Source organism: Ooceraea biroi, chromosome 4 (genome assembly GCF_003672135.1).
Source record: "Ooceraea biroi isolate clonal line C1 chromosome 4, Obir_v5.4, whole genome shotgun sequence".
NCBI lineage: Eukaryota > Metazoa > Arthropoda > Insecta > Hymenoptera > Formicidae > Ooceraea > Ooceraea biroi.
In genome coordinates this window covers 2492244-2505056 of record NC_039509.1, presented here as the reverse complement: position 1 = coordinate 2505056, position 12813 = coordinate 2492244, and the positions used below count along the sequence as shown (strand labels likewise).

At 32.8% G+C, this 12813-nt stretch overlaps 3 protein-coding genes across 9 annotated transcripts in view; 1 reads left to right on the top strand and 2 right to left on the bottom strand.

The window, feature by feature from the left end:
• Window positions 1–12813, top strand: part of LOC105286970 — a 242273-nt gene that overhangs the window by 219613 nt on the left and 9847 nt on the right. For all 6 annotated transcript variants that reach the window (XM_011352311.3, XM_011352312.3, XM_020034205.2 and 3 more), the window contains 2 exons: window positions 10850–11028; window positions 11758–11916. In XM_011352311.3, the coding sequence (XP_011350613.1) occupies window positions 10850–11028; window positions 11758–11916 (338 nt within the window). The remainder of the gene's footprint in view (window positions 1–10849; window positions 11029–11757; window positions 11917–12813) is intronic.
• Window positions 2167–6400, bottom strand: LOC105286964 (aminopeptidase N-like). 2 transcript variants are annotated; one of them, XM_026969207.1, is made up of 9 exons: window positions 5963–6400; window positions 5551–5629; window positions 5090–5160; window positions 4790–5011; window positions 4338–4615; window positions 3740–3930; window positions 2882–3169; window positions 2704–2779; window positions 2167–2491 (listed from the first exon to the last, which is right to left on the bottom strand). In XM_026969207.1, exons 1-9 carry the CDS (start codon window positions 6036–6038, stop codon window positions 2345–2347), a joined length of 1428 nt encoding a protein of 475 aa, XP_026825008.1. In that variant the 5' UTR covers window positions 6039–6400; the 3' UTR covers window positions 2167–2344. The 2 variants fall into 2 exon arrangements, with proteins under 2 accessions (XP_026825008.1, XP_026825007.1); XM_026969206.1 differs by having other exon boundaries at window positions 4790–5160.
• Window positions 8031–10843, bottom strand: LOC105286963 (aminopeptidase Q-like). Its single transcript, XM_011352287.3, has 3 exons — window positions 9798–10843; window positions 8928–9412; window positions 8031–8683 (listed from the first exon to the last, which is right to left on the bottom strand). The coding sequence occupies exons 1-3, from the start codon at window positions 9801–9803 to the stop codon at window positions 8149–8151; spliced, it is 1026 nt and encodes a 341-aa protein (XP_011350589.2). The 5' UTR covers window positions 9804–10843; the 3' UTR covers window positions 8031–8148.

Sequence of the window (12813 nt, the reverse complement as noted above, 5' to 3'; positions counted from 1 at the left end):
TAATTCTAATGCCGGCGGTACTGTGTAACCTTCAAGCCTTATAAGTCAAAAAGTACGTAAGAGAAAAAACATTTATTATTGCGTTTCGAAAAGCTCTCGAGCTAAGTTACAAGAATATGTAATAAAAAATAGGGGTTTCCATTTAAGATTTTTATGTTCACCATGACCGGGCTTTCTAAGGTCATACCAAGGTCAAATATATATCATCATTTAATAGATTTTTTTAAGCCCTATACTTTTTGTTTGAAACATTTTTCCACTAAATCATTATTTTCCAAGATTTTTAACCGTTCCGGAACTTTTTGCCAGCACTGTATATGTACATGTATCCATCTCAATTTACTACATGAAACAGAATAAAGCAAATACGCGACGCTTGCGCTTCAATGACTCTCGAAATGTTGTCATATGTAGAAATAATTTGTTAATTCGAATTAATCAATGGTTACAAGTCTATAGTGAACATTTTGAACATTTAATAAATTGAATAAGTTAGAATAGAGTATTGTAATTTTGATTTTTGAAGTGCTTTATGTAGCTATAAGTCGAAATTTAACACCGCCATATTTTTTAATAGAAACACCTTACAAACAAAATCTTACAAAAAACTGTTCGGGAAAACTAAAGTGTTTTTTTTCACACAATTCAAAACTAAAATTTTTGTTGGTTCCATCAAAATTTTTAATTTAATTCCCGTTTCACCCATGCAACAAAGGTTAACGAACTAATCTTCATTTTAGTTTAAAAGCCTTTCAAAACTATACAATTCAATAACTTAATATTTAGGATCGATAAAATAGTTTCTCCGAGAAGTCGAGTTGTAAAGAATTATGTGGCTCACCCTGAAAGATCCCTCTTAAGGGGTTACATACTTCCATAGCGGCGAAAAATTGATGTGTTTGGGGAATTTTTTTAGGGGGTATATCTGAAATAATAAAGTAAAATATGAATTGCATATGATTTACTGGTCCTTTAAGTGTAAAAAAATAATTAATAATAAATTTTTGAATATTAATAAAATGAAGTTTTGTAGCATTAATTGGACCGCTGCAGCGCGCTGCTGAAAAACTGTCCTCTCAGAGTCGACATGATATCTTCTTGTAACATTGATGGATCTGAGAAATGCAAGAAATTTCTTGTAAAGTAATGTTGTAGTTATAGTCTGTCGAGCCCGATTTTTTAATTTCAAAAAAATATACAATTTATGCCATGTCAAAGTTGAACTTCATGTTTTCATGAAAAATTTCGGTCTTTAATTGTTTATAAAAATTGTATTAAACAAAATTGCAAAAAAATGGCTCGACAGACTATAGACAAAACGATTACGAAGATTTGAGAACAAAAAATTTTTAAAAATATTGAAAACTCTTCGATTTATCGTGTCGACCGTGTCAAAAAACTGGTTTCGAGAAAAACGCGTTTAAAGTTTGAGAAGTAAAAATCGTAAATATTAATTTTTGTAGTGAACTTACGCTTAATCTCCCATTCCAGCTTCATATTGCGTGTCTTCCTTCTCGATAATTTTTATATTTTGTACAGTTTTCTATAATCTGTGAGCTGTTCGAGCTTCTTTGGTAGCCTGCGCCGTGGTCCACCTCCTGACGCGCGGTCATATTTATTGTTATATCTTTGTTACGGATTGGAATTTTTCACTAATTCTTTTTTTATTATATTTTTAAAAGTATAAAGAATGAAAATCAGTAATAAAAAAAAATCGATTGTTTGAAAATTCTGGAGGTATGTAACCCCTTAATTGAACAAAATTTCGATTAATAAATTAAATAAAGTAAGTTAAACTTTATGTGTTAAACCTTATCATATAAAAAAGAAAAATAAATCTCACAAATATTGATTTCTTAAAATTCTATAATTTTGTATAAAAGGTTTTAACATGAAATCAATATTTAAACAATTATTTTTGGTAGTACATTTTAATGACCCACTTTGTATTTTGGAACAATGTTATATAACAGTAACAAACAGTAATACAACAAAAAGTAAATGTCAAGAAAAAGAAATAGAAAAGCAACAGTAAGATATAAGAGACATAATGTAATAATGATGTAAATAATATTGAATACAATTTAAATTGAATAGAGAAAAATATTAGTTTCTAAATATGACATATAAAAGCTAAATATATTAAATACTAACAAACTAATAAATACACTATACAAATAAATAACTATAATAATATACTATAATAACTAATAAACGATTAAACTAAATATATTTATTAAGCACTACCTTATAATGAGCAAATGCGTGTAGGAATATTTATAATACATTTGCATAAACACATTTTATTTATCTGTCACTGACAACGGATGCAATTACCAGTTTTTTAACATTTTTTTAACTTCCCAAATCTGTTTATTTGATACTTGTCAAGTTTGCATTTTTGATCTTTGATTTGTTTATAGCGTCTGTTGATAACGTTATTAAGATTATTATATATTTCTGTTGGATTCTTCAATATATGCATGCTTATCTAAAACAGATTTTAAAATCATGTAAATAAAAATCATAATGTCACTATATTGTTATGACAAGCAACAAACTCCAATACTAAAAATATATATATATATATGCATATGTACTAATAATATGTACTAAATAACTAAAGCTAATAACAAACCAATCATATCAAAGCATAGTATCAGCAAATTAAAACATATTAATTCTATCATAAAAATTATGTACCCGTTGAAGTGTAGCTTCAGAAAATATATGCTTTATAATAATAAATACTAGTTTAGTTTTAACTGAAGCTGGAGCCCTGTAAAAAGAAACGAAATAATTGATTCGTAATTAAACAGTAGTAAAGAAACTTATATATATATACTTTTAAAAGGGCAATTTAAAAAACTAATTTTATTACTTGTACATAATATCTATAAATTTTATAAAGTTTCTGATTTCATCTCTATGTTCCACTGTATAATCAACAAAGATGGCATAATGGAAAAAATTGGGATATCTGTCTTTCCACTTAAGAGCTGAATTGAAGAAAATGTCGAAAGCACGACGAGGTTTTTCAACGCATGAAATATAATTAAAAACTTTATGATCATTTCTGCGTGATAATTTTTCCAATTGCATCAAAACTCTCTTTTTCGCTACCATCGCACCTTTACAGTACGTCCATTCTCTCCACTCCGGCGAAAGTCTGTAACATCCAGAAAATGAATACAATTCGGTGTAACAAAGTTCTTATTATCATAAAACATATAATACATTATCAACAGATTTTGCAGAACTGAAAATTCTCCTGACAAACATAAAGACATGACGAAGAAACATTAATACATGCAAAAAATTAAATGTAGTAGGATATTAGTGCGTGCACCTAATTAAAAAAAAATCTTTCTGACAAATTGAAATTGCAAAAACCTAAAGGAGCAATGCAATGTACTTTAAAGCAGATTGAGTGCGAAAATCAGTGAATATATTGTGCTTTGTATATCCCAATCGGTTTGTACTCATAATACTTGTATTGTATACTATTTTTAACTTTCGTATACGCATATACAGATATACAAAAACAAAATTTCCTATGCAACTGCAATTAGTACTAATCTGTAGAACATTTGCACAAACTCATTATACCTATACACGGTTTAACAAACAGTTAATGCTTTTCTCGAAAAGTTCTGCATTTTCCACTATTAATATCTCACATTTCCAATATTGTACAAGAGAAATACCACTACAGAAAGACTTTAATTGCAGAAATTACTTGTGATGTAAGGGATCTTTTAGGTGTTCCTTCAACTTTAGCTTAGCAATTTTATGACAGTTTGTATCACCAAAAATACAAGCCCATCTTACAGCCTCTTGGCGCAACCACTTAGTAAGATCGTCTTCGTCGGACTTTTCGTCGTATGTTAAGTTTTCGAGCAAACCTTCCAAGATATAGCGCATATCAATCTATAAAAGTTGTAAAACTAATATGACCATTATATAAATGTCCTGTTACAATATTATCTCCAAACTCTTTGGAATTTGTCCATTGAATTCATAGTATATGCCATGCAATATACGCGCCTACATTTAACACAAGTACCTTTCTATATTATTTATAATTTTCTGACGTGTCTTAATCTATAAACGCATATGTATGTAACGTATAAAACAGTACAGATTTTCTGCATTGTTTTTATTTACGGTTTTTGCCCATTGTACTTGATATTAATGCATATATTTCGATATTCTCTTGATAGTAATTGGTAAATTCCATTCATGTAAATGTCATTATAATATAATGATATTTTATACACTATGCACGTAACGTATAACATGCTTCTTCACAACTTTTTACTAAATTTATGACTGACCTTTAAAGTTTCGATCTCTTCAAATGGTAAGAAACTCGAAACATCTCTAAAAATTTGAAACATTGGATACCATGCTACGTAATCCCTCTCTTGGTGCAAATAGCGTATGAGACTCTTAAACACGGTAACGTAAGGAATTACTCCTCTCTTCACGAAATAATATGTGTCATCGATGATTTGAGCACGGTTAAGAACATGAATCTTCTCATATTCGTTAGTCGTTAGATATTTTGCAATTTCATCTAAGCTCGTGTCATCATATCTTACACGATAGTATCCTATTGCATAAAAAATAACGTTAAAACATGCCATCAATTCGGTGTGCAGTTAATATATAAAATAACTATGCATGTAATGTACATCATTTAATGATAATGAGCACATATAAAACTGTAAATAAGGTTTAACATAAACAGGGATCTGAACATCACCTTGGGCCACACTATACTCACCTGTTTGTTGTAAATTTACTATGATCCACCCAGTATTATTACTAAGTTCGACAATTATTTCACTGCTATCCGGAGTTATCCAATCACGAGGAGTTGTATCATTGAAGTCTAATTGCTCCCATGTAGTAAAAGTGATAGGTAACCAATGACGTAGCACTTGGGCATTGCCTTTATCATCGATGTAAAATACTTTTTTTGATTGACGTATGAATAATATGCTTCCTTTTCGATAAACATATACAATAGGATGATTATTTCGTGTTATCCAAGTCTCCATTATATCTTTCATGGTATAGTTACCCAGTTTTGGATTCTTCTTGTGAACTTGCATCATATTCCATAAATAATCAGGACTAAGAGATCGATAGTAGCTAAAAATATCAATTTATAGTTTAAATTAGTTAAGTTATAATTTCAGATATTTAAAACTATAAGAAGCTATATATAGTTACACATAAGTTATATTAAAATTTACGAGTAAACTTTAACCTACACACATTCTAATAAAATTATACATATAATATTATATAACAAGGACAGATAATTTGTAATTGAATATACAGAGTAAAGCCAACTCAAACATAATTATAAAAAACCTTTTCTATGAAAATATATACTTATTTTGTATAAAATTCTATATTTGATTCTGTAGCTTATATTGTTCGTAATCAAATAATAATGAGACATCACAATCATACGAAACTTATACCGTTGTGTTTATTATGTGTCATCCTACTCTATTTACTAAGAATGTTACTCACTAGGATTTAAGGTAATTCTTGATAATCTCTTGAAACTCGTGGCCTATAATATGTTGTACCATGCGTAGTATGACAGGTGCTGTAAACATGCACGTAATGTATATGTAAAAGACAACTAGGTATTTGTAAAAGATGAATTTCTGTATTCAAACAAAACATATAATATTGTTGAAATAAACTACATTTAAAATACATCATTATATACTATTTTAGTTACATTAATATCTCTTAGATGTATTTTTTTTAAGTAAAACATATGCTTTTCAAATATATTTTGCATAACAAAAGAGTTACATACTAAGGCAGAAATACGATACATAGTAACATTTAACTACAAATAATTTCAATTTCTTATATTAATTACTGTTAAACAATTACAGAGCGTCGCTTATTAATTCTTATTCTGGCTTACCTTTGACATAAATTGGAAAAGAGAAAAGTGATTTAATTTCGGATGACGTTTGGACTTCATATGAAAGAGGCTTCATAATGAAATTTGTGTCGAGGCGAAGACAGTCTTGCTGAACTTGAACCACGAACAAATCCAGAAATCGCCATTTCGGAAAAATCTATAAAGGAAAAGTTTATTTGACTGAATGAACCGAATGTTACTGAAGTTTGCGTTACTAATATAAAAGAACCTCATCGAGAATTTCCACATGAATAAGAGTGGCAAGTCCTTTATTTAACCATAAGTGAGACCACCACGACGGTGAGATTGCATTATCTATCACCTGATATACTATTCCACGTACTATTGTGCTTGCTACCTCCCGTTCGTGGACACTGCTATCTATTTCTTTATCATAAGTTATAAGTGGTTCTCTGTAATGTAATATTTAAAGCACTACTATACAGGGTGTCCCAGAATTGTGTATGAAGCTCTCGTGAGCGGGTAGAATGCATCGAACTGAGAAAAAAAGTCCTTTACCGTTTTGAAATTTTCGCAATAGTTAACGAATTATTAATTATTAAAAATCGCTATATTAATCCGGCCTACCGCCGAATGCAAGCGCGCGACGAGATGCGACCGCCTAGAGATCGAGGTTGCTAGGCGAGCGGAGAATTGTTTATTACAAGTGGCAATGGCTAGGCAGGAGCGACTTGTAATAAACAATTCTCCGCTCGCCTAGCAACCTCGATCTCTAGGCGGTCGCATCCAGAGATGCCAGAATGCAGACGCGGTCCGCGGTCCGAGATAGTGGAGGGAGTAACACACACAAGCAAGAGCCACGTAGGTGTTCGCTCAGCGCTTCGGCTATCTTCGGGAGGTTGTGTGACGTCACGAGCGAGCGATATAGCCGCTGCTGACTTGCCGAGATCGCGGCATGCGACACGATGCGAAAGCAATTGCCGGGCAGGCCGGCAATGTACGAAAAATGATGATGATTTTATATTTTATATATATATATATATATATTAGATGATTATATTCAACTTGAATAATTAATTGACTAAATAAAGTTAATGGACTGAACAGTTTGTAATAAGAGAGTTTATTGTATTATTACAGTTTTATTCAATATCTATTTTTTATAGTTTCTATTATGTCTGGTGTATTAGTAATATATTCAATATTATATTAATGTGAATGTCCTATTTAATATATCTGTTACTCTTGTCATTAATCATTTTGTCTCCCGAAACTTTTTTCACAATTAAAATAACTTACACTATAAATATATGAATATATTACGATACACCACACACACATACACACATTTCGTAATATATTCATATATTTTAGTTGCAAGTTATTTTAGTTGTGAAAAAATGTTTCCGGAGAGAAAATAATCAATGACAAGAATAACAGTTACATTAAATAGAACGTTCACATTAATATAATATTGAATATATTACCTAATATACCAGACATAATAGAAACTATAAAAAATAGATATTGAATAAAAATGTAATAATACAATAAACTCTCTTATTACAAACTGTTCAGTCCATTAACTTTATTTAGTCAATTAATTATTCAAGTTGAATATAATCATCTAATATATATATATATATATATATATATATATATATAAAATCATCATCCATCATCATCATCATCATCATTTTTCGTACATTGCCGGCCTGCCCGGCAATTGCTTTCGCATCGTGTTGCATGCCGCGATCTCGGCAAGTCGGCAGCGGCTATATCGCTCGCTCGTGACGTCACACAACCGCCCGAAGATAGCCGAAGCGCTGAGAGAACACCTACGTGGCTCTCGCTTGGTGTGTTACCCCCTCCACTATCTCGGACCGCGGACCGCGTCTGCATTCTGGCATCTCTGGTCGCATCTCGCCGCGCGCTTTCATTCGGCGATAGGCCGGACTAATATAGCGATTTTTAATAATTAATAACTCGTTAACTATTGCGAAAATTTCAAAACGGTAAAGGACTTTTCTTCTCAGTTCGATGCGTTCTACCCGCTCACAAGCGCTTCATACACAATTCTGGGACACCCTGTATACATATGTAAAGATATAAAAAGTTTAATATAATGGTATATATAAATTCGTAATGATACTAATATCATCCAACTGTAATTTATCCATTTATTTTTCATTCAATAAAAATGTGATTAAATTTTATGTTAATTATTAGCAAAACCTAATAATAATTTTGTTATCGATATACTTACAAAGAATGAGCCTCCATTTTGCAATAACATCCTCTGGCACAGCCGGAAGTGCAAGTTGATTTATATTGAAATCAGTTAGAAGAATTTTGCAGTACCACTCAGAATCTAGGATCTTCTCAATCACAACATCTGAAAATTTTATCGAATTTTCCACGGGAGCTCTACTTAATATCGTATTGTCCTCATTTACTTTATGAAGTTCGCATGATGCAGAATATGACGTATATTCAGTGTGAGAAAAAAGAGGTATCTCAGTTACTACAAACATCAATTGGTAGGTAGATATAGTAACTGCAATGAAAAACTTTGTCAAGCACCATTCCTTTTTGTGCACATGTCCTATAGATGTTGCATTTGGTAAGGCTGGCCATATCTTAAATCTCCTGTGATGATAGAATGTAAAGTTAAATGTTGTTTTAAACTCCGGCTCGTCCCAACATGGAAACCATTTTCGAGCTTCAACAGAGTTAATATTTGTTGCCAACCATCTATTCCTGTTTTAAGGACATTTCTAATATAATACAAGTTGTCAAAATAATGTTTTGAATAGAAGTATCAAGATGAGCAACATGCAAGCATGAGACAATCGCTCAAAATTTAGTTATTACTTTATAATAATACGTAATAAATATTATTGTACATTAATGTGTATTTTATATTAATCGATATTTTTAACAATATATTTTTAATAATATAGATAACTTAATAATTGGGCTGATACGTATAATCTTAACTCACCTTGTTGCAGGCTTGAATATAATTTTGAAAAAATCTCCTTCCTTTTTATCATCACCGACATCTTTACTGTAATGTATCGTTAGGGAATAACGTCCAGGAGATAGCTGGTCCTCGAAATAAAGATCAAGGACGTTCTCTTCCTCGGAGTGTGTTTTGTTTATGGGTTTATATGTCGTACCATTCATAGCCAACTTTATTGAGCTTTCTTCAATCTTATCGGGACTGTGTAACCTTATATTTGACGTTGATTTAAAAATGTCAACATCAATTTTGCATTTGCCACTTACAACATCCAGCCTTTCAGAAAAGAAATCCAGGCTGATATCATAATGTAGTGGCACTACATCTTTTGATAAACGATAACCAAGTTCCTGATATGATTTATTTTCAGTAGACCGATGTTCCCCTTGTATACATGTTATCATAGTAGTAAACATTATACCACATAGAAAGTGTTGAAGGATGAACAGTTTTATTTCAAATATCTGTAACAGTTTATCAGAGAAAATTAAATAAAAAAATTACAAAATATCGTGTACATTCTTGTATTTTTATAAAAACATTATTTTCTTTCAATACTTTTTCTTTTTCGATAACAAACCATATTACTGATAATGATAATATCATTTTAGATGTTTAAAAGTTTTGCAGTTTGTATGTCTCATCTGATAATGAGACAAAATTAAGCAAAATATATAATTCCATGTCAACTTACGACAAATAAATAATATACCATTTAGTTTTAATATCAACATAATGTGCTCTTCTACGTCTTTCTATCTCTACTGTACTGCATTAGTTGTTCTCTATCATTCTATCTTATTTTATCTTTAAATGAATATAAATATATAAACTATTTCTGGTAATTACCTGCATTTTAAAGTGTAACGATGTAAGTAGAAATCCGTACAATTAGTTATTACTGCAAACAGCTCTTTACTCAAGAAGGATATCACTACACTATCTTACCACGACCAAGGAATACGAATATCTGAAATGATATTGAAACAGAAATAGTACGTAACATGTTTAAGGTCACACATATAATAGCTCTATTAGCCGCTGACGTGTGAAAAATGTAAACAGATTTGAAGAAATATTTGAAATGTTCGCAACCAACCTCTAACGGATGATTAGAGTATTATAGAGCGATAAAATTAGACATATTGAATACTCATAATAAATAAATTTAGTAAACATTAATTATTACTAAGTGTGTATGTGTATATATATATATATAAACATTAACAAATAACTAATTAAAAGCAACTATGTGTAAAAATATTTATAATACAATTACATTTAATCTCGGAGAGACCAATCCTCCCTCTTATATAGGAAATGGTCGAATTCAGCCCCGCGCGCGGTCCCGAACTGCAACGACTAATTATGTGAAATTGCCATGCAAAAGGAGGAAATTTCATCTGTCGGGCGTGCAAATTTCGACTCGAAATAAGAGTGCCTGTTATTCCTTTGTACAACTCACGGCATAGATGTGAGAAACTATCTTGCGGAAAAATTAAGCTAAGAAGCAACAAAGTTGCGGATCCCGCGGAAGAGTTCGACGAGCGGAACGATTAAGTGTAATATATTTTGTACATTCGAGATCGCCACGGTAATATTATACTTGCTCAATTGAGAGATCCGCGGTTGCAAGATAGTAACTTTTACAACGTTATTAGACTATAATGGAGTACGCCTCCTCAGTACTCGTCTTTTCCTCGCCGTAACTTCATGGTCTATTAAATTTACGATTAACTTGCGTTGTAACTGAATGGTTGCTAAATGGAGAACTATGTGGAGAAAAATTTAATGTACGGTTTCCTGCATGCAGATGAAATTTCTTCGACTGTTCCTAAATTATAATGTTAACTTCTCTTGGCACCTGCATAAGTAACGTCCATTTTCCTCCGATGTTGCAGAACGCGAGGGTGGCACTCAGCAACCGGCCAGCGTGTGCGACGTCGAATATTACGGATTGACGTCACCCGTGGAGGGTTCGGTGGTGCATCCGGAACCGCACCGATTATTCGCCATGGAAGGCCCAGTGAAATGCAGGCAGCATTTTATACCGGCACCAAACCAATCGGTGGTCATTACCGTGAGTTCCTCAACTAAATGTTTTATCTCCGTTAATTTAAAATCGGCCGCAGCATTCGAATTTGCAGATTCATCCATGCCATTCGAATGCATCGGCGTAGCATGAGTATAAATAAATATCTCGCCGCAGATAAAGATTTTTACATTAAAGTCGCTCGAAAGAAAAAGAAAAAAGGAGCTTGGAACGTTACAGACATTCTAATTTGGCAACGAAAACTTTTAATCTGCGTTCACGTGACGCGCTTTAATCCGCATTTAAATAATATTCCACGGGATCAGACGTGGATTCGCGCAAGCGAAACAGCAACTCGGCGACGAGTTTCAGAAAGTCCCCCGAAAACGATTAAGCTCAGCAATTGAATCCCTGCTGGAAACGTGCCGCGCTAACTGTAATCTCTTGCTGAGCGATGCGCGTTTTTTACGCATTTATGTTACGAATTCGTTGTACAAGCGGCAAAATCGTGCGACTTTAATCCCCCGCACGCATACACACGTCGCGCTTATACATTTTTTACGATATTCACATTGCATATTTAACGCGCGGAAGTACCTGGAACGTGGCGAAAAAGGAACAAATTCACGTCGAACAAATAATATAAATGTTTTAATCTAATTTTAACAATTTAATAGTAAAATTAGTCACAAACGTTCTTGCTACGTTTTTCACCTTCTCGCATTTGCGTGGATTTTTATCTGCATTTCGCGAATGCATTGACGTTTCCATTCGCAGGTGAAAGGTAGCACGAAACAGACTCCAAACAACCCGTGCGAAACCAAGTGCGGCGACAGTGGCTGCCACTGCGTCAGCAAGTCCCTGGAGAGCATGGACCATCTTCTGCTCGTCTCTGAGACCGGGCACATTGTCACATGTCTCTGTGGAAACTACCAGGTAAAAAAAAGGCGCGAACAGGGGAAAAACTTTGTTCCTGACTTCGGACGAGCACCCCGACGCAGCCGCTCGGCGTCTTAGCACGCGCATTTTCAACGCAGCGAGATAAAAGTTATCGTTATTACCGCGACTTTTTTGTATCCCCGCATTGTTACGCGAAAAGGCCGGAACGATGTCGTTAAAATACATTGCGCGCGATACGCAATTTTCTGCGAGTGATTGTTACTCCCTTTGTGTCCGTTGCGTCGCTCTTAGGATAGTTTTTCCCCCTTTTTGCCTAAAAGGAAATTCCTCGCGTGATATCTTAAAAATTTTAAATGCATTTTTACTACCGTTAATATCGATACGGTTAAAATAGATAAATAGCGTGAGAAGATTCTTCATTTTTAACAAACTTAATTAATTTGATGCAAGATATACAATATTGTTGACGTTCGCACGAAATAAATGCTACATTCATTAATGTGGTTTCATCATTTATCATGGCACTATATGATCAGCGCGCATAAATGAATAAAATGTAATAATGGTGTTGGGATGGCGTGCGGTAAATTTAATAATAATATACGAATGCCGCAACAAATATGCGTCAAAACAAAAACGAGAAAAAGATGCGGGTATGAAAATGTTTTTCCCAACCAGTTTATATTGAGCAACGGAAATCAAGCAATTTCAACATCAACTGCCGATGCAGGAATAATTTTATTTATTAAATTATTTTGTTTATTAATGTAAAATGTGTTTTCCGCACTCCCACACACAACACACTCGCACGCACCGTAAACTGATCTGACTTTGACTGTATCCATACATATGATGATTATTAATAGACGTATTATCAGATTACTCGGTAGAGAGTGTAACCGTTATGACGAGTCTATAAACGGTAATACGATT